Source organism: Peromyscus eremicus, chromosome 15 (assembly GCF_949786415.1).
Source record: "Peromyscus eremicus chromosome 15, PerEre_H2_v1, whole genome shotgun sequence".
NCBI classification, from domain to species: Eukaryota; Metazoa; Chordata; class Mammalia; order Rodentia; family Cricetidae; genus Peromyscus; species Peromyscus eremicus.
Window position 1 is genome coordinate 14407068 of NC_081431.1, and position 24959 is coordinate 14432026.

At 46.5% G+C, this 24959-nt stretch overlaps 1 protein-coding gene across 5 annotated transcripts in view; it reads left to right on the forward strand.

Moving 5' to 3' along the window:
• The first annotated feature begins 23241 nt into the window (after window positions 1-23241).
• The window catches only part of Wdr26 (WD repeat domain 26), a 43838-nt gene continuing 42120 nt past the window's right edge, over window positions 23242-24959 (forward strand). For all 5 annotated transcript variants that reach the window (XR_009383331.1, XR_009383332.1, XR_009383333.1 and 2 more), the window contains exon 1: window positions 23242-23618. Coding sequence is in view for 2 of the 5 variants with exons in the window: in XM_059281104.1 (XP_059137087.1) it covers window positions 23257-23618 (362 nt within the window). In the remaining 3 variants the exon portion in view is untranslated. The remainder of the gene's footprint in view (window positions 23619-24959) is intronic.

The window sequence follows — 24959 nt, forward strand, 5'->3', positions numbered from 1 at the left end:
TGCACCATTGACAGGAATGTTAAACACAGCCACTTCACAAAACAGTTAAGAAGTTTCGTTAAAAGCTGAGCACAGGCCGAGCATGTTGGCATACCCTTTAATCCCAGCACTAGGGAGACTGAAGCAGGCAGATCTCTGTGAGTTCGAGGCCAGCCTGGATCTACACAGCTAGCTTCAGGCTAGCAGGACTGCATAGTGAGACCCTGTCTCAAAATCAAACAAGTTAACCATAGCATAATAGAGTTTTCAGGGCAGTGAACTATTCTGTATGATACTATAATGACTCTGGAAACACAACATACAAGTCAATATTAGACAGACTGAGCAGGTTGTATTTAGGAACAAACACACACACACACACACACACACACACACACACACACACACGATATGTAACTACAATTAAAGAAAAAGAGAATATGAATTTGAAGGAGAGAAAAGTGGGGGGATATTCAAGGGCTTGGAGGGGAGAAAGAAAATGGGGAAATGATGTAATTATATTATAATCTCAAAAAATTACAAAAGAAAATGCAACTAAATTCAGCCATAGAGGCCAACCAGCTTATTAGTTGCCAACAGAAGGATGATGGATTATGAGAGGCTTAAGTAAACTTTTGGGACTAATAGTTATGAACACTTATTGGCTGTAGTGATACTTTCCCATACACATAAGGAAAAATATGTCAGATTACCTACATTTAGTATTCACAGTTTACTGTCTGTCAGTTATAACCCAATAAAGCTACTTTTCAAGGATGGCTCCACGATCAAGAAAGATGTGAGTGATTGGAACTTCACCTCCTCTTCCCATCCAGTGCTTAGAAAGCTGAACCAAGAGCGTGGTCTCGCCCTGCTTCCTCTGAGCTCTGGGCCAGGGCTTTGCAGACTCCAAATGTGCATTTCACATTTCACAGAGGAGCCCGTCTCCCTGCTCTAAATTCTTATCACCCCTCCTCATCCTGTCCCCATGTTTAAACAGCTATGAGACGTCACGTTCTTAGGAAAGTCCAGCTTCACCCCACCCCTACCCTGAGAAAAACTTCAAATTCGATAACTGTAAGAAAGCCAGCACAGACAGACCAATTTACAGGGTTTACAGAGCTCTGCCAGGGGGAGGCCCCACCAGAGATTTAAGTCATGTTATTTCTGCTCTTTTGCAAGTGTAGATGAGAACAGGAAAACACTTGGCCATCACATTATCTGTTATAATCAGGTTCAGCTGCACGAAATAGAAAAAAAATCTAGTCATTTACAGACAAGGATTTATTCTCTTCACTTTGCAAAGTCCAGGAGTCAGGCGCTATTCAGTTGGCTCTTTGAAGTTATCAAGGTCTCTGCCTTCTGTCTTCTCTGGCATGTGACTTCCATCTTCAAGGTCATATGATGGCTGCTGAAGTTCTGTTCTCAGTGGCAGTAAGGAGCTGGGGGGCGGGGGGTGGGGCAGTGGTTAAGGGAGGTGCCTGATCACCCTGGAGACACAGCCAGGCCGCAGGAAAGGAGGGAGCAGGGCACCATGCCATCAGAAGAGCAGGTACCTGATGACTGGAGTCTGAGACAGGGCAGACTCAGAACAGGTAGGTTCTGAAACAGCACAGCTCCAGTATGAGGACCCCATCTTTGAATGCTAAGGCTTCTCTTTCCCTGAAGAGCTGTTGCAGAAAGAGCATCTCTGCCATGCTGTGGGCCAGCCTTCAGGACTGTGGAACTGGCCCTAGAAGCCTGCACTGATGCTCAGTCTCAAAATGCCTTCACCTTCTCTGTGTGAGCAAACAAAGCCACACAGGGTTTCTAGTGTGGGGCAGACACAGAGAGAGGGCTTCTTGTCTATGATCATATTATTTTGTTTTGTTTCCGAAAAAATCCTCACCCCACCCCCACTCTAGAGCTGAGGACCAAACCCAGGGCCTTGCACTTGCTAGGCAAGGGCTCTACCACTGAGCTAAATCCCCAAACCGTTCATATTCTTAAAAAGTGTTAATGGGTCCACCAATTCATACAGTGGGGCTGTCCTGAAGGGTGATGGTGGAGGGATAGGGATGTCATATCTGTTCACTAGTGAAGACTCTCTTGGTTTCGGCTCTCTGGCTCCAGTACTGCCCAAACCTCCTTTGTCCTGTTCAGCTCTGAGCTCTCCTGCTGCTGTTACAGAGAGACCAGAATGAATCCAGCCACACTTCATTCCCTTCACACTCCAGAGGCTCCTGAACACAAAATCCGAAGACCTGGAAGGGGCAGCCCTAGACGTTGGGCCTGCCCAGATTCAGCACTTCACTGTAATTACTGGAGTAGCCCATTGCCTTTGTGTAAAGAATGTCAGCAGGGTGTGGTGGTGCAGGCCTTTCCCCCTAATACTCAGGAAGCAGAGGCAGGTGGATCTCTGTCAATTTGAGCCCAGCCTGGTCTACACAGTGAGTTCCAGGACAGCTAGGGCTATGTAAAATTATATATTGTCTCAAAAAACTAAAAAAAGGGGGGCTAGAGAGATGGCTCAGCATTTAAGAGCACTGGCTGCCCGTGCAGAGGACCAAGGGTCAATTTCCAGCACTCACATAGTCACTCACAAACTCCAGTTCCAGGGGATCTGATGCCCTCTTCTGACTTCTATGGGTACCAGGCATGTACATGGTGTACATACATACATGTAGACAAAACACCCACCTGCATGAAATAATAAATCTAAAAGGAAATCTTAAAAAACTGTAAAATACATTTTAGAGAGAAGTACAGATATAAAGCAAAATAAATCTTTCCCCTTCCCACAGCAATGCTCCCTGGGGATCATCACAGAATTTCTGGCGTATCTTTCCAGAATCTTCTACAAATGTGTATTCTGTTGTTTGCATTTGCAAGAATATTACTTATAAATGATTCACTTAGTAACAATAATGACTGATAATGTATAAGATGCATCTTAATTATATAGAAATCGGAAGCAGAAAACTAAAACACCAAGTGGGCAATTCTTCCAGAGTGCAGTTTTTGAAATGACCACCAGGCGTCAGAACTGCCAGTTGGAATCCCTGACTGCTGGAAAGTTACAAGAGGGAAAGCGTCCACCGAAAATGTGGGTGACGCCTCCCTAGGCAGCTGCTTTGGCCCTTTGGCCCAGAGTCTCACCCGCTGGCCTCGGGGTGGTCTAGGAAAGGGAAGCTCAGGAAAAACACTGGGTAGTGAGGCCATGCACTCGCATTCAGCGGGCCTCCCTCTGGTCTCCAGAGATGCCGTTTCAAAGCTGTCCAATCGATGTGAGAAATGCAAACGTGGTCGGGCAGCCAGACCCGCCACTGCCAGGCTGCTTGCTGAAGTCAAGACACCTTTCCTGTCCAAAGTTGGGGGACAGGCGGAGACTCACCCACAGCCGTCCTGTTTCAGTAGGGACGTCCAGTTCTGGGTGCACAGAGCTCTGTGTAAGCAGAACAGCAGCCCTTGCCACTTCCTAATTGACTCAGCACAAGTTTCCTGTCCAGGCCCAGGCTGCCATCTCCAGATGCTGGTAGAAAAGTGCCCAACCCCCACAGGGAGCACGGGGCATCCCATTCACAACTCTCAGGCCTGCCGCTCCAAGGGAGTTATACAGCTGTCCTCCTTTGCTGATCCCGACGGACACCCCCACCCCCACCCCCGCCGGTACCCCGCTCTATAGAACTGACCCCTTGTGGGGAACAGAGTGACTCCTGGGAGCAAGCTTTCTCCTGCACCTCCCTGGATTGCCAGCATCCAAAGAGGGACAGGGACAGTTACAGAGGGGCTCCAACACGGGAGACCTCATCCCGGGAGGATACAATGGGCCCTGGAGGAACACTGGAAATGTCTTGAAGAAATGGGGAATTTTTTTTTATTATTTTATTTTTTTTTTTTTTTTTTTTTTTTTTTTGGTTTTTTGAGACAGGGTTTCACTGTGTGGCCTTGGCTGTCCTGGAACTCGCTCTGTAGACCAGGCTGGCCTCGAACTCACAGAGATCTTCCTGGCTCTGCCTCCCGAGTGCTGGGATTAAAGGCGTGCACCACCCCCGCTCGGCTAGGTGGGCAAGTTTTTATGTGCTGTCCCAGTGGGCATTTGTCTAGGGGGTTCCTTGGACCATATCCCACGTCTGAACCTTAGATTATGGAAAGCATCACACAGAACTCAGACCTACCACATACAGAGGTAGAACAAAACCATATGCCCGTGGAAGGGACAGGTGCTGGTGGAATGTGAGAGGAGGAAGGAAGAAGAGTCCTGCCCTTCATAGACAATGACATTCTAGTTCTACTGGAGATGTGACCTCCATGCTTCCTGACAAGTGAGGTAAGGTGACCTTTTTATGTGAGTTGAATGTCTGTATCTGCCTAACTGGCATATCCTATATAGGCCACATGAAGCAACTGTAATTATTTTAGTCACTACACACTTTAAAAGCTATATACATAATTTAAAATGACACATCTGTGATGCCATACACATAGTAAAAATGCTGGTTATTATTAAAACATAGGTCCTATTCACACTCAAATAAGATTACACAGGATGTTTGATGTCCCATACATAATGTACGACCAGTGCTTCATGTAATGATATAAAGGGGATAAACAATGCTTACATCAGGATGGACGTTAACTTACTCTGCAGGGTAATAGCTGTTGCTTTGATGTGGCCTGCAAAGGATTGGCAACAGGACACCCCCCCCCCCATTATCCTAGCACATGTGATGCATGAGGTGTGGGAGAAAGAACCTCGGTAATATCACCCACACGCCAGCCCTGATGAGCGCACCGAGAATGTGCTCCGTGAGGAGAGGGAGGCTGAGCCAATCCAGCTGTCCCCTTGCTGGCCACTCCTTCTACTGCTTAGTGACCACTGGGTAAAACTGAGCCAGCCAGATCCCTGGAAAGCCAAAGAACATCCAGACATCTGAAGAGCCTTGCTTTCGGTCACAAGTGCCACTTCACTGAGCCATTCAAATGACAAGGGTTCCACAGGCCAACAGAGACTTCACAGGTCCACGTGGACCTGAAATTCTTTGCAAAAGGAGCAATGGGTGCTGAGAGGAGAGAGGAAGGGATTCAGCCCCACCCTACTGAATCAAATACCTGCTTGCTCACCCTCCAAGTTAATCACGCTTTAGGCCTGCGTGAGTCACCCAAGAGGTGGGCGGTCAATGTTGAGTTTGCCACGTGTGGCATCCTAATGACAACAGCTTCATCCTCTGCTAATCCTCTTCCTTAAGTGGCTCCACCTCCAAGCCCCATGCTCAGCCAGGCAAAGGCCAGCATCACAACATCCGAAGTTTCAGTCAGGACCATGGGGCGTGCCCCTTCTAGAGAGTGAGTCAGGAAATTGCCGAGGTGAACGCACAAAAACAGCACTTCCTGCTTCAGACGCCAGCCTGGCACTCAAGGTCAGGCTAAATGCTCAGGCAGGCTCTAGTCACGGGCATCCCTCCCACATGGGCAGGCGGCCTTCCTCATCTACAGTCAAAGAGCTTCTGAGGTGGTGACAAACAGCTGTTGCTGTTGACATGCAGAACAATGCAGAAGGAAACCTTCCTCAGCAGGTCTCAGCTCAAGCTTTCCTGTCGTGCCAGCGAGAAAGGCAAACTGAAAACACCAATGGTGATGGAGAGAATGGGTTCCCTTGCTCCCTGGGTGGCTCATGACATTTCAATTCCCTTCAATCCAACACGGCTGAATTATTTTTAACCTTACAGAGCCTCCTGGCTTTTAGAAAGAAATGCAAGTTGGAGGAGTTGAAGGATAGATAGAAGCAGGGTATGTGTGTGTGTTGGTGTGCAGGGGGGGGGTCTTACCAATAAAACAGGCCCATAAACAGCACTATTCTGATTCGGGTAGGCAGAGCGAGGTATCTTTTACTCAAGGAGTCATGGTAGTGGGACACTCCAGGTGCCCTTTGCTTCTCAGAGCAGTACAGTGCATTTTCTTCTGACACTTTCTCTGTGATTCTGCTTTTATCACAATAGAACAGTTCCAGACAATCCTATCTAAATTAAGAAATTCTCACCACACCATCTTTTGGACAGTTTTACCCAGGATCTAAATAAACTGATCTCAGGTCTTAACAGCCTGGGGTGAGATGCAAGAGAAGTGTCCCATTTCTTCTTGGTTCCGTTCCTCTTCTTCCTCTCATGCTATGAAAAGCCACTTTCAAAACTTGTCAAAGGCCTCGCAGTAAAAATCAATCAATAAATAGACTCAGATTCTCTCTTCAGATCATGGTGCTGTAGGCTAATGTCAGTGGTAGATGAACTCATACCACTATCCCAAGTACCCTATGTTCTGGCCCTCAAACACCGTGCTTTCTAAAATACCCATTTCTTCTTGAAGTATAACCCATGTTCAATAGACGCGAGAAGGAGATATTGATCACGTTCTTCTTACTCTGGCCATCACAAATACAAATGTGCAAGTTTAGCCCCAAATAGGAGTTGGCCATCAATCTGAGGTCTGGGAAGGACAGGTGAGTATGGGTGTGTATCACTTGTTAGGGGCAGAAACTGTTTACATCAATCATTTACCTTGCAGAAATCTGTACTCAAGTCTTTGAAGAGAAAAACCAGAAATTCAAATTCTCTTTTTTTGAGAGAGAGGACTCACATGGCCCACATTGGCCTCAAACTCACTGTATAGCCAAGAACAACCTAGAACTCTTTATGTCCCTGGTGTTGGAGTGAAATGTGAAGCACCACACTTGTCATGAACCCACCCCCATGTGCACTCACTCTAAGTGTTCACATGTGGACTCCTGGCTTGACCGTTTTCACCAGCCTTACCCATGTGTCTTGACTGGCTGGCTGCAGTATGAGTGGAGACAGAGCCACCACCCTGGAAACCAAGAACTCAAGACTGGTAGGTCCAGCTCTGATACCAGCCCACGCTTCTCCTGAGCAAGACACCTCATTGTTTTGTACCTCAGCTGCCATGTCTCAGAAGTTTAGAAATTCAAAATTCCTTCCGATCCTTAATTGCTAAAGTGTTTGACTGAACTTTTTCAGGAGGTCAGTCCCCACAAGGAAATCTCAGAAGATGGTAGAAGAGAAAATAAAATAAAAACAGGCTCCTGCACCACAGCAGCCTCTACAAACAGCAGCCATGATCTGGGTGTGGCAAACACCTGGTTAACAGGACCACAGGAATAAACATGTTCATCAGAGCAGATCTCTTGGAGGATACCCACCACCCATCAGGGGCCACCATCACCGAGTGGAAACTTCCTTCTATGTGACAGGCCCTCTCAGTATTCTGAGGCCAACTTCAAGGGTTCAAAGGAATGTTCTGAGTCTGAGTGAATCTGAGCAATAGCGTTCCCCCAGCTGGGCCTCCTGTTGGCAACTCATGCCAGCCCACCTGTGACAAGTATTGCCCTTTGTCACCGACCCTCTGTGACTTCTGACAGGGGCCAGTTACACTAGGAGAGGCTCATGTGATTGGAAATGCAGACAAAGCCCACAGTTGTGTACATAAGTGCGTGGTGTGGCCTGCACACAAGTGAACTGGACAGAGGGATCACCTTGTGATATAAAGAGCATAGGAAGGAAATAAAACATTAAACTGGAAGTTTCTCACTGTAGCAGTTACAATAAGCAGAACAGATGACGGTATTTACTTTCTCATGGTTATAGCAATCGTCTCTTAGGCAAAAAAAAAAAGGCCCAAGGAATGATGGAAACTTGTGTGAATTATAACCAGGTACCTTCTTCACACAGGCCTTTTTGACATGACAACTTGGGGGCAAGTGACATGAAGAAGAGGGTATGTGGAACCTACATTCCTAGGAGTTCTTATACATCAGTTAGGGACAACAGGGCCTTTTTCTTTTGCTATTAGCAGCTGCCAGCAAAGATTCAGTGCTTTCAGGAATGATTACCTTTGGTTCCCAAACCAGCTGCAGTCCACAAGTTCAGTTCTCAATGCCCTGGAGGCGTTTTCTTCACTGTGCTCTGTTCCTACCTGCCTTTTGGTAGCTGGGGTGCTTGCTCTAAAAGCTGGGGTGTGCTTGCTCTAAAGCCTCTGTAGAGCCTTCCCCTTCTGCCTGGAATGCTCTTTACTACGGTCTTCTTGAGAGCCACTGATGCAGCAGATCTCAGCCTTCAGGGTACTCCTCACCCCTCCTAACCACCCAACATAGGGCATCTGTCACGGTGCCCAACCTTTAACTCTGGGCTCAACACCTCACACCATACACCTGATAGATTTCTTGTTTCTTTTTCTTCATTTTGAGTCTTACTTAGAAGACAGAATCTAAAACAAGAATTTGAACTGATGTGAGCTTATAAAAATATAAGCTACATAGGAACTCAGATGCTGTGTCTTGTTCACTGCGTATTTCCAGGGTCTAGAATAGTGCTTTCAACCCTGGCTGACAGAATGGACAGAGGGCTGGGTGGCCAGAAGACTCCATCTGGCAGACACCTGCAAGGTACCCGTGGTGGGCTGGGACTGGCCCCCAGCCTACCAGGGAGGACAGACCTCGATAAGGCAAGAGAATTGCTTCCAAAGTGTATCAAACCTTCTTCCCAAGATGACTCAGAACAAACTCCACAGAAAGTTAGGAATCAGCATGTGAGGAAAATCACAACAGAGGTACTAATTTGGAAAGCACGGAGCCCCAGGAGATCTGATATGGCTGGAGTGAGGGACAGAGGGACCACAAAAGAAAGGTGTGAGCCAACTTACAAGTCTCTGGGCATTGAACTGTGACCTTATGAATGAAGAACCACCCAAGGAGTTCCAAGTGACATGATGGTTTTATACCTTATTACGGTAATTGATTTTGGTGGTAGTGAAGGCAACGAATTAGACAAAAAGCAGAAAGCATTTAGGAGGCTGTTGTCTAATCCAGATGAGCAAAATATGTGAAGAATGCAAAATATTAACAGCAATGATGACGGAAAAGAAGAATTGGATTTGAAAGCTGAGGAGGTAAAGCAGTGGAGTTCAGTGACACACGAGATGTGAGAGTGAAGGAGGAGATGCAGTTAAAGGGACTTCCAGTGTCTGGTTGGTGTTGGTGGAGAAATCGTGATGTTTCCTTCAAAACAAAAGGCTGCGGAGCTCTGAGTCTGTCCTGTTTGTGATGTGGTAGGATCTCGCTCTGGCTTCCCAGGTGGAGACTGGCCTAAGCGGCCAACTGTGTGCCCAGCACAAGGCGTGTTTATCTGTTCACGGAGTAAGTTTGCCCAGCAGTCCCTCTGGCTTGCTGGTGACTTCTCTGCTGAGGACACACACGCGGTTTCAGCTCACAGCCATTCCTGGAGGAACACGCTGGTCCATCACCACAGAAGCATGACTATTGGTCTAAATATAGACATGCTTGTAGCCTCAGAGAAACAAAAGACCAGAAGTCAGGCTTCCAGTCACTTCAAGGAAATTCTAAGGTGATAGAATTGATAAATCAATGATTGTTATACTTCTCCCACCTGACAATTTGATCTGAAGATTAAGCTAGGACTACCTCAACTATGTTTCATTCCTTTTGACTTTAGTGGCTAAAGTCATTCTTAGCCCTTCCTACAGCCTCAGCCCATTGCAAGATATTCCTGACAATCCTCATGGGGATCCATCACAGGTGCTAAGTACAGTAGGCTGTCTGGGCAGATGCACTGCAGGGATCCTCAAATTCTCCTAACTCTTCTTCTGGCTTTCATCTGCAGCTACTACCATCTGTAAGGTCATCTAATTTGAACACCATGGGCACTGGGACCTGCCACCTTGGGTTTGCATACTGGTGTTGCCATTTGTGAGTTAAGGGATTTGGGAGCAGGTCATTAGCCTTTCTAAGATGCAGATTCTGCCCTCATCTGAAAAATGAAGAAGAGGAGGAGGAGCAGTGGTGGTGGAGGACAGATGACTCAGTGGTTAAGAGTCCTTGCTGCTTTTGCAGATCAGAGCTCAGTTCCCAGGACCTATGCAGGCAGCTCACAGAGGCCTGTAACTTGAGCCCCAGGAAATCCAACAGCCTCTTCTGGGCATCCCAACACATGTGGCATACACTCACACAGACAAATATATATTTTTTAAAGAACAGTGTTAACTGGTCTATCTTATGGGGGTAACTATGATGATTAAAAGTATTAATATTTATAAAGTAGCTAAAAAAGCACCTGGCATGTAGCAAGCACTCAATAAACATAAGCTACTATACCACTGCCACGGTACCTGATGGCCCTGGGATGCCTCTGGCGGGTCCTGTCATAGGTACCAAAGCTCTAGGAGTTCATCTTGGAGGAAGAGCCAGTGCCCTCTTCCTTCTGTAATATGATGCCAAGGGATAACAAAGCACCACAGCTTATACCTTGTGTGTTCTGATTACCAATGGAACAGCTGACCTTTCACCCGCTGCACCCTCTAATCCTTCTCATGACATCTACTTCCAGAAGACCTGAGAAAGACAGAAGTCCACTCACACTAGGCTAGAAGATGAGCAAGAGTGACAGGTACCATGCAGGCCTCCCTTTCCTAGAGCTCTGCTACAGGGTCAGGTGGGTTTACCTGGCTCCATCTCCATCCCTCAGGATGCACTTGGCCCATCAGGATTTCCTTCATCCTCAGCAGACTCAATCCATCAAAGGGTGGATTGGATGCTGAGGCTTTGAAAAGAACCAGGCTCCAGCTGCACTGAAGGTTGGCAGTGGAGAGCAATTACAAACTATATCCCAGACTGAAGAACAGTACTGACGCAGGCCTTTAACTTATCTTTGATGATGAAGTCCCAGTCCATACCTAGCACTAAGACAGGGAACAGAAACTGAAAATTCAAGCATGAAAGCACTTAACCAGTTACTAGGAATAACTCTAATAAAAAAATGTGAGATTCCCCTATCAAAAACTGTAAAACACTATTAAGGAAAAGAGTAGAATTAGGCTCGCTTGGTAGGTGAGCATGCTTGCCTCGGAACCCATAGAAAGGTGGGAGAGGAGAATCAATTCACACAAGCTGTCCTCTGCCCTCCATATGCACACCTTGGCATGCATATGGCCCTCCTCTACACAAACAATAATAAATAAAAGAAAAAGTAAAGATTATGTTAAGAAAACAGATATCCATGGGGCACATACCTGAAATCCCACCTGGGAGCATAGCTATGTAGTAATACTCAGATATGACTGAGGCATGAGGATCAGAAATTCAGAGTCATCCTCAGCTACACTGGAAATTCGAGACCAGCATGGGCTACAGAAGACCTTGCTTTAAACAAAAGTCATCACACAAATCAGGGGCTAGAGAGATAGCTCATCTGTTAAGAGCATGCACTGCTCTTCTAGATGACCTAGGTTCAATTCCCAGTACTGACATGGCAGTTGTCTATAACTTCAGTTCTAGGGGATCCAACACATCTGCTGCCCTTTGTGGAAACCAAACACATAAGCACAAGCACTTACATTCATGAAGACAAGCATTCAAACACATAAAATAAAAATAACATTTTTTAAAATTCCATAAATTAATAAAATCAGTAAGGCAACAGTCTTAAAAGGGAAGGAGTAAGGACTGGGCATGGTGGCACACTTTTAATCCTAGCGCTTGGGAGGCAGGGGCAGGAGGGTCTCTGTGAGTTCATGGCCTAGATTACCTATTGAGCTCCAAGCTAGCCAGGGCTACGTAGTAAAATCCTGTTTTGTTTTGTTTTTTTTAAAAAAAATACAAAATAAAAATAGGAAAAGAAAAAAAAAGGTGGGGGTAGGCAGTAAAAAAAAAGAATGTGTTAACAGCAAAACAGCATACGTGTCTATGTGTATGTAGTCAATGCCAGTCCTAAGAGAAATGCCCACTAAAACTACAACTATTTACTACTAGCATCTGGATAATGTTCTATTTCACAGTCTGGGTGATAGTTGCATACATATTCACTTGAAGAAAAAAAAGCCAAGTTGTACACTTAAGGATTTATATACTCCTCTATATATGGTACTTTAATTAAAATCATTACTAAAAAAGACAGAGACTTACTACTTTAAAGAAATGTGATGTGTGGGCCTTGTTTGGATCTTGATTCATACAAGCCAACTGTTTAAAAGAATTATGGCCATTGGGGGAATTCTGAACACTAACTGCACATTTGACGATAATTAAGGGGCTATTAACTATTTAGGTGTCATAATGGTACTATGGCAATGGTTTCTTTTTTTTGTTTATGGCAGCACTGGGAATTGAAGCCACAGCTTCCAGCATTCCACAAAATCAGGCTACTCAGCAGGCTGAAGCAGAAGGATCTCAAGTTCAAGGCTTGACTGGGCTACAGAGTGAATTCAAGGCCAGCCTGTGCACACTGGAGAGACCCTGTCTCAAAATAAAAAGTAAAGCATGTGGAGGAATAGATTTTAGAGGCAGAGTATTTCCCCGGCATGTGCAAGACTCTTTAACCCCAGCACTGGGGAAGCAGAAGCAGGTGTAGCTCTGTGACTCTGTGAGTTTGAGGTTAGCCCGGTCTACACAGCAAGCTGTAGACCAGCCAGGGCTACACAGGGTTATCATGTCTCAAAAGGGAAAACAAACAAAATGACAACACCAAAAAACATTCCAGGTGGTGGCGCACATCTTTAATCCCAACACTCTGGAGGCAGAGCACCAGGCAGATCTATGTGAGTTCAAGGCCAGCCTGGGCTACGGAGTGAGATCCAGGACAGCCAGGGTTACACTGAGAGACCCTGTCTTGAAAAACAGAAAAAAGAAAAGAAAGAGTATTTGGGGGACTGGAGAGACTGCTCAGTAGTTAAGAGCACTAAGCTGCTCTCAAGGAGGACCAGGATTTGGCTCCCAGCAACCACAAGGAAGCTCACAACTGTCTATAACTTCAGTTACTTGGGATCCAACACTGTCTTCTGGCCTATGTGGGCACTACACACACACACACACACACACACACACATATTTTCAGGCAAACACTCACACACATAAATTAAAATATATATATATATTGAGATAGGGCTTTCCATGTAATAGTCCTAGCTGTCCTGGAACTGGCTTTGTAGACCAAGCTGGCCTCGAACTCACAGAGATCCACCTGCCTCTGTCGCCCAAGTGCTGGGATTAAAGGCCTGTACCACCACTACCTGGCATAAAATATTTTTTAAAGGCTTCTTTACCACCACCCATTTTCAAAGTGTCTGAAACAAAGAAAACATCAGCCAAGCCGCATACTAACCTGTGCAACAAGTGGCCCAGTGCCTATCCCTAGAGAGTGCGTCCAGACATGACAGAAACACCACTTACCCTGGGCTGCTTACAATTTGTCTGTTTTTGTTAACTTGACACAGCTAGACAGTCGCGAGCCTGAAAACAACCTCAGTTGAGAAAATGCCCCCATCAGACTGGACTGTAGGCAAGCTTACTCGGTGAGTTTTCTTGTTTGATGACTGATGTGAAGGGCCCAGCCTTCTGCGGGCAGCACCACCCCTGGGCAAGTGGTCCTGAGATACATAAGAAAGCCAACTGAGCAAGCCAGGAGGGAGCAAGTCAGTACACAGTGTTCCTCTGTGGCCTCTGCTTCAGTCTCTGCCTCCAGGTTCCTGCCTGGAGTTCCCACTCAGCCTTCCCTTAATGGACTGTGAGCTCTAAGAAGAAATAAATCCTCTCTCCCCCAAGTTGTTTTTGGTCATGGTCTTTATCATAGCAATAGAACACCAAACTAAGACAGCTACCTTCTTTGGGGTATGTACCATTCTAAGAGCTCTGAGTAGGCTGGCTGCCCTCCCTGAATGGCAGCTCCCACAGCTTCTGGAGCTGACCTAGCCTACACATTCCCACTATACATCAAGCTTATGCCAAGTAGCTTCATCTCAGGCAAGTGTCTGTGGCCTCCTCTGCAAGCTGACCTGGCCAAAGGTGCTAACATACCAAATATGAGCCAGCGGGTGAGGGTGGCACACACTTTAATCCCAGCACTATGGAGGCAGAGGCAGATGTATCTCTGAGTTCAAGGCCAGCCTAATCTACAGAGTTGGGTTCTAGGACTTCTCAGACTACACTGAGAAACTCTTATCTCAAAAAAACAAACAAGCAAGCAAGCAAACAAACAAAAAACCCAAAAGCAAAAAGGAAAAAAAAAAAAGGAAAAAGAAAACAAGTATGCCGGGTGGTGGTGGCGCATGCCTTTAATCCCAGCACTTGGGAGGCAGAGCCAGGCAGATCTCTGAGTTCGAGGCCAGCCTGGTCTACAGAGTGAGATCCAGGACAGGCACCAAAACTATACAGAGAAACCCTGTCTCAAAAATAAAAAAAAAAAAAGAAAGAAAGAAAGAAAGAAAACAAAAACAAGTATGAATTCCTCAATGAATCTAGTCTGGCTCTTTGCAACTCCAGAATCCTAGGCCCAAACAACTTGGTCTAGAGACAGACGCAAACACAAAATTGACTTGGTAGGGCCTCTTGATTTAGTGTTTCTTGGGAAGACTTCAGCTGTGAGAGCTTTCCTACTTATAGGGAAGGTAATTCCTTCCTGCTCTCCTTTGCCACTTTCTGGAGTAGTGTCAGGAGTTGGTTGAGTCTACAGGTTACACCTGGCCTCGTGTATCATCTCTACCAGGCAGATTATTTGCATTCCAACTGGATTCCTTGGAGAAGTGAACTGCATCTTCAAAAAGGCATTTCAGACATCCTGTGGCAGCTTTTGAAGGACAGAAATCCTTGTAGTATCCTTCAGTGGTCCCTTATTTACTACTAATCAGTCTGGTGATACAGTATAGGCATCAAAGGGCAAAGTCCAAGGCTTCATATACACAGAAACAGCCAGGCACAGACATTAATTTATAGGACTTGCTTCATGTTTTCTTTTAACCTTGAAGGAATTAAACAATGACTTCCATTCATATTCTACCAACAGCTATCTCTGAAAAGTAGCATATTGTAAGGCTGAGTACCCAGCTCTGCCATACACAAACTGTGTGACCTCAAATTTTCTGGGCTTCAGTTTATCACCTGTAAAATGGTACCAATTGTATTTCATAAGGCTGATGGGAAAAGCAAAATAGGATGATACATGTAAGCCGTGTAGAACAATGCCTGGCCAATGGTGTTGGCTTTTAGTCTTAGTGATTATGAAAGCTCTGTTATGGACATCTTTTATCATAGAAAAGAAAGGCTAAAATGGAAGCAGGTACTAGCAGGATGGCTCAGGTGATAAAGAACTTGCTGCCAAGCCTGAGGACCTGAGTTCCATCCCCAGTACTTACATGGTAGGAGAGATCCGACTCCCTGAGGTTGTCTCTGACCGCTCCATCACACACAAAATAAACAAAATACAATACTAAAAAACAGCAGAACCAGTAGCCACCAGGAAACAAGAACAGTATTGTTCTAATTCTGCCTAAACCCTACCAACAAATTTATATCTATGCCATAGTATTTGACAATAACCTAGCATCAGGAGCAGACATTATGAGATAAAGAATCTAAGGGGTATCAGGAAACTGGGCATTCTCACCTTTCAGAAATACATATAGAAAGTCTGTGTTCAGAAGAAGCAACTCCCACCACTGTTACATAGAATCTGCAAGCCCTAGTCTGACCTAGCCATGAGTTTCTTACACTAGCCTCAAGAAGTGCTCAGCTATGGTTTGTTATGTTGTCAATCACGGGCATTATGGCCTCTCTCATTTAAAAAAAAAAAAAAAAAAAGACCCAGGAAGATTAAGATAGGTTAGTACATGTAAGCCACTTAGAACTGTCTCATGTAGTGGATTCACACTCACTATGCAGCTGAGGATGACTCTGAACCTCTGATCTGCCTCCAGTTCCCAAATGCTGGGATTATAGACTTATGTCACCACAAATGGCTTGATGGCCTCTCATTCAACAGTTTTTTATTCAGGCTATTTTTTTTTTTTGGTTTGTTTTTTTAAGACAAGGTTTCTCCGTACAGTTTTGGTGCCTGGTGCCATCATGAATCTCGCTCTGTAGACCAGGCTGGTCTCGAACTCAGAGAGATCCGCCTGCCTCTGCCTCCCGAGTGCTGGGATTAAAGGTGTGCACCACCACCACCACCGCCGCCGCCCAGCAAATTTAGGCTATTCTATTTCACATTTGCCTATATGTTTAATGTTATTAAAGAGCACACTTAACATTAAAGAGCACAGTTTTAATATTTTATTTGGTGCTGGGGATTGAACTCAAGGCCTTATACATGCTCTACCACTGACCTACAGCTCCAGCAACCATTTTACACTTTGAAAAGATTTATTTCATGTGTATGAATGCTTGGCTGCATGTATGTATGCCTGGTACCCTCAGAGGTCAGAGAAGGGGGTCAGACCTCCAGGAAGTATAGGTACAGATAGTTGTGAGCCATCACATGGACGCTGGAAATAGAACCAGGTTCCTTTGTAAGAAAAAGTGCTCTAAAGTGGAGAGCCATCTCCCCAGCCCCTATAGCGATTTTAAAATAAAAATAATGAACTAGAAAATCCAGATATCCTTTCAATAATTTTTTGAGGCAGGTCTCACTAGGTAGCCTTGGGTAGTCTAGAATGATGTAGACCAAGCTTGTCTCTGACTCACAGAGATCCTCCTGCCTCTGCCTCCTGACTGCTGGGATTAAGGGAATTCGCCTCATGCCCCATCCAATTTTTTTAAAACTTTATAAATAATTACCTACTTTAAAATTTTTTAATTTAAAATATCTACTAGTCTAGTATCTCTATACAGACTGTGTATACATATTTTTAATAGCTATAATTTATTTAAGTCATAATTGTCCCATAATTATTTATGAGTTATGACAATGCCAGAGAGATGAAGAATACATTTGAACTGTGAATAAGGAAGACTGCCCAAAGGGTCTGCTGTCTAAGAATCTATGCAGGGACTCCCAGGGCTCTTAATTATTTATCTACTTTTCAAAGTTAATAAATAGGAATGCCTTTCTACTCTTTATCCCCAAGACGAATTTAGCCACGTGTGATGGTGTGTGTGTGTGTGTGTGTGTGTGTGTGAGAGAGAGAGAGAGAGAGAGAGAGAGTGACAAGTGCCTGTGTGATGGAGTGTGTGTCTATGACAGTGTGTATGTGGAAGACAGCAGCCTGAGAATTAGGAGAGTCAGGTTATGGAGAGGAGAGTCTTAAAAACAAATACAGAATACACACGGCACTGCTTTATCTGTCACGTTTTTATTAGGATCAACTTCTCATATTTTGATTGCTTTTGAGTATTCTTTTAAAAACACTATTTGTTGGTTTTGGGTTGTTTGTTTTTTCAAAACAGGGCTTCTCTGTGTAGCCCTGGCTGTCCTGGAACTCTGTAGACCAGGCTGGCCTCGAACTCACATAGACCCACCTGCCTCTCTCTCCCAAAATGCTGGGAACACTAGTGTTTTAAAAGTATAACATTAATACAAAAAGAGCAAATTTATCTATCATCTTCATAGCCCAAATAAACCCTGTTGACACTTCAAAATATACTGACAGCAAATTTGAACAGTAAGGAAAGTTTCACTCAGTCCCTCCACAAAAAGCCACTGTCTACACAATTCTGTTCTACCAGAAATGTAATTATATATACTTACTCATTTCCCAAGAAGAATCCTATTATAAAGTGTTTGTAACATTCCTTCTTTATGTAACATGGTATCTGGCTTCTGTGTTCTCACCAGCCTGGGTGATTTCCTCTTCCACAGACACTATACTTCAGTGAGTGTCCCTGCACCCACAGGTTAGTGTCACAGTTTTAAAATGTGGTGCTACCTCAAGGCTGGTGTAGCAATTATAAAACTACTCTAAGCAATCCTTCTTAGCTGTGTAGTAAGTTGCTGGTGTAGTTTATTTCCTTCAGAAAAATTCCCCAGATGTTATTATTTACACCAAATGGGTCTCTCAACAGCTGGAGACAACTACTGAGGAAAAGGCTACTTTTCTCTGGGACAAAGGTGGATACATGCTTACTTTGAATTCAAAGGCCTCTGTCTTCCTGGTGAGATACACCTGGTGTCCTCACCCCATCTACTGCCCACTGCAAGGACGGATGTTTGTAGAGAGGAGGAAATAAGCAAGTGCTGGAGAGATATGCTTGGGACAATGGATAAAACTGCTTAGTGACTGGCCCTCCCTCCTCTCACCAAGGCTGACAGATTGTCTGCATATGACCAAGGCTGAACGGCAGAGTTGAGGCAGGAAAGCGCCTCAAGTCCTCGGCTCAATATTAAAGCGACTTGACATCTTTGTATTGAGTGCCCTCAAATCCTTAAATGATGGGAGGTTTAAATTTATCTTGAAACATTTTAACATGTTTTAGGTTTGTTTGCTTTTTCCAATCTCATTCACCCATCCACCAACTCCATCAAACAAACTGATAGGGGTTACTATATACTTTAAAAAACGGCATTGTGGGCTGGGGAGTTGGCTCAGTGGTTAAGAGCACTGCCTGCTCTTCCAGAGGGCCAGGGTTCAATCCCCAGCACCCACATGGCAGCTCACAACTGTCTGTAACTCTAGTTCCAGTGGATCTGACACCTTTATACAGACATACATGCAGGCAAAAATACCAATGCACATGAAATAAAAGTCAATTTTTTTTTTTTTTTTGAGCTGAGGATGGAACCCAGGGCCTTGTGCTTGCTAGGCAAGCAGGGCTGGGATTTAGCTCAGTGGTAGAGCGCTTGCCTAGCAAGCACAAGGCCGTGGGTTTGATCCTCAGCTCAAAAAAAAAAAAAAAAAAAAAAAGTCAATTTTAAAAAGTGACACTGTGTCTGAGGGACAGTGAAGTCAAATGGCTGTTCAGAGTCAGGACACTGACCAAGTCCTCTGACTCCAGGACATTCCCATATTCCCTCCTGATTCTGCCCAACTTACCGAGTCCAAGTTCAGCTTGCCACTGCACAACCTCAAATAAAGAAAAGGTAGTAGGAGTTGGTGTACTGGTGCATGTTTGGAATCCCTGCACTCGGGAAGGTAAGGCAGATGGACAGAGTTCTAGGCTAGACTGAGCTTCTGGATGGTAAACAATACTCTATCCCAACTCCTAAATTTAAATCTGGACAGAAACATAATTACCAGTTTAACGAACACCTGTGAAAATTTACTTTTGTGTTTTATTATAAACACCTACATATTCAAAACATCTCAACTTCCAAAAATGTGATATCTTTTTTAGTTTTAAGAACTACAAATGTCATGCCGGGCGGTGGTGGCGCACGCCTTTAGTCCCAGCACTTGGGAGGCAGAGGCAGGCGGATCTCTGTGAGTTCGAGGCCAGCCTGGTCTCCAAAGCGAGTTCCAGGAAAGGCGCAAAGCTACACAGAGAAACCCTGTCTCGAAAAACCAAAAAAAAAAAAAAAAAAAAAAAAGAACTACAAATGTCGCCTTGGAATATACCAGTCACTTGTCATTACTATTTCCTGAATTGCTTTCTAGTCAATCAGGACTGATACAGATGAGTTTACTGTTGTCAATGTTTTCTTTCATAGTTTTTGGTTTTTTGAAACAGGGTTCTGGCTGTCTTGAAACTCAATCTGTAGACCAAGCTGATCTCAAACTCACATAGATCCTCCCGTCTCTGCCTCCCAAGTGCACCACCACCCACTGGCTATTTTCAAACTCTTTAAAAAGAATTTGTTTTAGGTTTACTTATTTTTCCTTTAAATGTGTTTGAATGTTTTACCTGCATGCATGTATGTACATCACGTGCATGCCTGCTGGATCCCCTGGAACTAGGGTTACAGATGGTTCAGGTGCTGAGAATCAAACTTGGATCTTCTGCAAGAGCAACAAGTGTTTCTGCTGCGCCATCTCTCCAGCCCTCAAACCCTTCTGAGAAGAGAAGAAATGCATTTACTTTATAAAGCCCAGACATGTATTTGTCATTGAAACAAAAGGCTCACAAAATAAGCACCCTACCTTCAGGTGATTTACTTGAATATTTATGCTTGTATAATTTTCTACTTTACTTTAAAAAAAAAACACACTAATTATGGCTCAGCACATTGATTTCACAAATGGGTTATGACCCAGAGTTCGAAAAGGACTGCATTAAGATGAGAACACACACATTCCGCCCTCGAGGCATTCATATATTTGCTGGCAGTCTCGTATATACACAGTCCCTTGGAAAGGCCTTAGTGTCAATTACTTCAATAACCTACTATGTAGCCGATTCCACAGCATCCCTGACAGGGTGACACACCCCAAAGCCTTTGCTTTCCGTGGGTAGGGGGCAAAGCTCAGTGACAGAATACAGCTTAGCACAAATGAAGTCCTTGCTTCCCTATGACTGCCAAACAGGACTGGAAGTTACCTTTCATTCGGTACCTACCATATTTAGAGTCCCATACAATAGTGCAGAAATTAATCAAGTACCTAAATATACACACAATTTTTTCCCAGAGAGACAATTTGTACCTAATCCTAGGACCCAGCTTTTGTAGGAGGAAGGAAGAAGAGAGAGAGCCGGGAGACAAGAGGTCTCAAAAAGGTCCCCTTAGTGACCTCAAGGAGTGTCAGTGAATGAGATTATATGCAGTCTTCAGTATTGGGGAGACCCAGGAAATTATACTCACAGTAACCGCTGGAAGGCTAGAAGCCAGGAAACGCTCCCCTAAGGAGGTTCAAAAGGAGCTGTGTCTTGACAGAGAAACTCCATTCAATCAGACTGGCAGAGAAGACAGGAGGTCTTCAGAAGAAACAAGCCCAGAACACTCAGTGGCAGTAACAAAGGGTCACAGAGATGGCAAGTGATAAAACCTTTCCATAAATATGTACAGTGTACAATATGTAGCACATAATTTATGAGTTAACTAAAAATAAAATAAAAACAAGACGCTTTTAAGGAGAGCTAGCCGAATAGAAAGACTGAGATAAGACCAGATCCGCCTATGGAAATCAAGACAATTATAGATCTTTATACCCTGTGGGTAACAGGACATTACTAAAGGTTTCTGAATGTGGAGAATAGTATTTCAAAAACTATTAATGGGCAAGTGGTACTGAAACCTGTCTCTAAAAAGACCTGGAGTTCAGACAACAGGTTCCCATCCTCTGTTTTACTATAAATAAAAATGTGTACATGTATATGGACTTTAGAAATTCAAAATTTTTAGGAGCAGCCTTGGTTACCCATAAGGAAGAAAAGCTGAGGTATACATACTGAGCTTGGTTGGCAATGAAATCCTATTTATTGTTCCTTTCATCCTTCTCCTTTTGTTATTGAGTGTGAGCCTGGCCTGTACTTAAACGGTTCTTTTCTTTATAAAAGCTATAGACTTTATTCAAAGTAAGATGGAGACCTAATCCATCCTCAAGGCTGCTGGGGACCTACCAGATGACTATAAACTATTTTGCAAAGAGTAAATTCTGCCTAAACAATAACAACCTTTATGTTAATGAGATTTCTAAAGGAGCTACACAGGGATCTGTGGAGGCATTAACTATCTAGTAATTCTGGCTCTGCTGGATATACTGTCTGTGCCCTGTAACCTCAGCTAGAACCAAGGTCTGTCTCAGGTGAATACAAGCACGGTATGTGAGTCACTTTGCAATTACAGCTGACACCTGAAAGCATATTTAAAGCATGAGAAACTCCGCCCTGGTCTTTCTGTCTCTCTTCCCCGTCTCAGGATGAACAGAGATCAAGATTCTTGACAAATCATAGGATAATTTTTATTGCACTTCTAAATTGAAAAGGACTGCCTCCAAAGGCCTCAAAATTACTGAGCTGTGAGTATTGTAAATTTTAGGGACGTAAGATGTACTGCTTGAGGCTGGTTTTTATTTTTCCTCCCAAAGGGAAGTCACCAAGGACTTCCTAAACTTCAGAGAAAACATCTGTACATACCAGATCTACAGGCTACCAACCATATACATGTAACTGATGAGGGGGTCCTGTGGACCATTCACCAATGAGTAACATTCAGCCCAGTTCTCTGCTGCTGTATTTCTCCATCCAAGAAAGCCGCGAACCGCACTGGGACAGTGAAACCCCGGTCACTTGAAAATGTCAAGCCAGGCTCGGCATCGATGCCTGACTCCCCCCTGTCTGAGAGGGAGCAGGAACCAGGACCAAGGCATCTGAGCGAACACTTAAAAGAAAACCAAAACAAAAACAGTAAAACTCCACAGCCAAGTGCCTCCGTTGCTCTGCACACCAGACTTCTTGCCCCAACCAGACAGGCAGTGACAGCCGACATCGCCTTCTCAGGGTGGAGCACGGTCTCCTCTGCTGTCACCTCCCCTGTCCTTTGGTGACACGGATACAACAACTGTGGGTAGTGCTTGGCTGTGGAAGTTCAAGTGTTTCCACCCTAAAATGAGGCAGTGGTTCATCCCGGGTGCAGAGAGCCAGCGGACGGGGGCCTAGCACACCCTTGTGCCTGAAGTTGCAGCTGCAAAACCAGGCCGCCGGCAGGCCACACCCTGGCCCATGCCAGTGCGTCCGCGGGCCCCTCCACGCCAGCTGGTCGCTGCTTTCTGGGTCGCTCGGGGTGCACAGCGAGGACACGAACTCTGCCTCCCACCCCGCAGGGCCTCGGGGGTCGGCTGCGAACTTCCTGCGGGGCCGAGCTCGCACGCCAGGCCCCGGGCACCGGGGCGGACCTCGCACAGCCGGGCCAGGTCGTGCTGGGTCACACCCCACCCGGGGCCGGACCCCTCGGCATGCCCTCGCCTGCACCCCACGGCCTTACCCCGGCTGCCGGACACACACGTGCTGGGTGACAGCCCCCTATAGGTTCCATACCTGCTGCCGGAAGTGAGCGAGGAGGGCAGTATAGGCATTTCCTGTGACGCCAGCGCCCGGACTCCATTAGGCAGCAGCTGGGGGAAGAATCAACACACCAGGGAGCGGAGCGGTGCGGACCGAGCACCGAGGCGGCTGCTGCCTCCGCCGCCGCCTCCTCCGCCGCCGCTGCCGGGGCTCCAGCTTCGAGCCCGCGCCCCCCCAGTGCCCGCGAGCCCCCGGGCCGCGCCGCGAGCGCCTCCGGAGGGGGGGGGAAGGGCCCGGTCCTCCTTCTCCCCCTCCTCCCGCCCCACCGACCCCCGCCGCGCCCCGCCGGCCTCCCACCACGGCCTCTCTCGGCGAGGAAACTCTGGCCTCCGCTTCCTCCTCCTCCGACTCGGACGCCGGCGGAGCCTCCCCGCCCCCGCGGAAGAAGCCCCGAGCCTCGGCGGCGGAGGGAGCAGGAGAGCCCGGGGCCTCGGCCGGCCGAGCAGGCCTCCCCCCCCCCGCCCTCGCCCTCGCCGGCCGCCGCCGCCTCCTCCGTGGTGGTGGTGGTGGGACTGCCTCCGGCCGCCCCCGCCGCCCCCCAGCGGAGCAGCGGCCACAGCCTGGTCAGCGGCGGCAGCATGCAGGCTAACGGGGCGGGAGGAGGCGGCGGCGGGGGCGGCGGGGGCCAGGGCCAGACCCCGGAGCTCGCCTGCCTGTCGGCGCAGAACGGGGAGTCGTCCCCCTCGGCGGCGTCCGCGGGGGACCTGGCCCACGCCAACGGGCTCCTGCCTGCCGCCCCCTCCGCCGCTGGCAACAATAGCAACAGCCTGAGTGTCAATAACGGGGTTCCCGGCGGGGCCGCCGCGGCCTCCGCCACCGCCGCCGCCGCCCTGGCCACCCCCGAGCTGGGCAGCAGCCTCAAGAAGAAGAAGCGGCTCTCGCAGTCCGATGAGGATGTCATTAGGCTCATAGGACAGCACCTCAATGGCCTGGGGCTCAAGTAAGTGTCCGTCCTACAACTGGGGAGGGCCCGGCCGGGGCCGAGCCGCCGGGAGGGTTGTGGGGGACCCCGGGCCCCGGTGCGCAGGAGGCCCCGGACAGACAGCCCCGGGAGGAGCGGAAGGGAGCTCGAGGGAAACGAATCGGCCTGATGTCGTGAAACCAGCCGCACCGTCTGGGCTGGGGAGGGGTGGTGGAAGCCCAGTGACCCCTCCCCACGCACCTCCAGCGCTGGATTGTCAGTTCTTCCAGAAGGCGGACACCGAGGGTGTTTATGCTGGGGGAGGGGTGGATCGGAGCGGTGGAAATAATGAACCTTGGAGGATTTGTTTTTCAAGTGTGTCTCAGAGGCATCTTTGTGGGACACCTCCCCACCCCCACCCCTGACCGACAACAGCCCAGGCAAACTACCAATCAGGAAGGACAGTCGGCCTACAAGTGTTTATGGGAACTAAGGGGCTGGGGTGATTTGGAAAGAGGCTGTCGAGTAAAGCTGATGGGAATAATGAAGAAAGACACGGAGTTGAAGTCATGCAGAGGCAGTGTGTGTACTAAAGCTCTAGCACTAGTGAAATCCCACTTCAAAACCAAGAAGGTTGCCTCTGAAAAAGTGATACCTGGTCTGGTGAATCATTTGTTTTCAAATACAGGTTCAGTGGCCTTAAACTTAGGGTAGACAGAGGTTTAGCCAAAACTCACTGTTTTGTACACACACAAAAGAAAAAGTAAGGGAGTCGAAGTAGGGTTGGTGGGAGTGTCCTGGAGCTGAATGAGGTGCCAGAGCCAGAAGGAGCTGATGGGAGTAAACATGCCAGTTTCCTTAGCTTCAAAGCTAAAATTAAAATAAACTCTTAGGCTGAAGTGTTGGGGTTTTTGTTGTTGTTGTTGTTGGTGGTGGTGGTGGTGGTGGTGGTGGTGGTGGTGGTGTGGTGTGGTGTGTGTGCGCACTCGCATGTACTTGTTGGGAAATGGGGAGAACAGCACTTACTCAGAGTGACAGAAGTATTTTGATTCTCAAGCTGAGCATTGCACTGTTGAGCTGGAAAATGAGGAGCACTAAAGAAACACTAAGTAAAGCCACCAGCACAAATAGATGACTGCTGATTGAAGGCTTAGGTAACAAAGTCTCTGGTAAATGAAACCACATTTGATGAGTTAAGCTCCCAAAGAAAACTCTAGAAAGATTTCACTTTATTCCCTAAAGGAAAAGGGTAAGCGTGAAAATAAATTTTGTGAATGCTAACAGAACATATTACTGAGGGAAGCGGCAAGCTGACAGCAGCAGGCGGAAATAACTCGTGACTGTTTGGAGTCTACACCATAGTAAATTGGCTATTTTTAG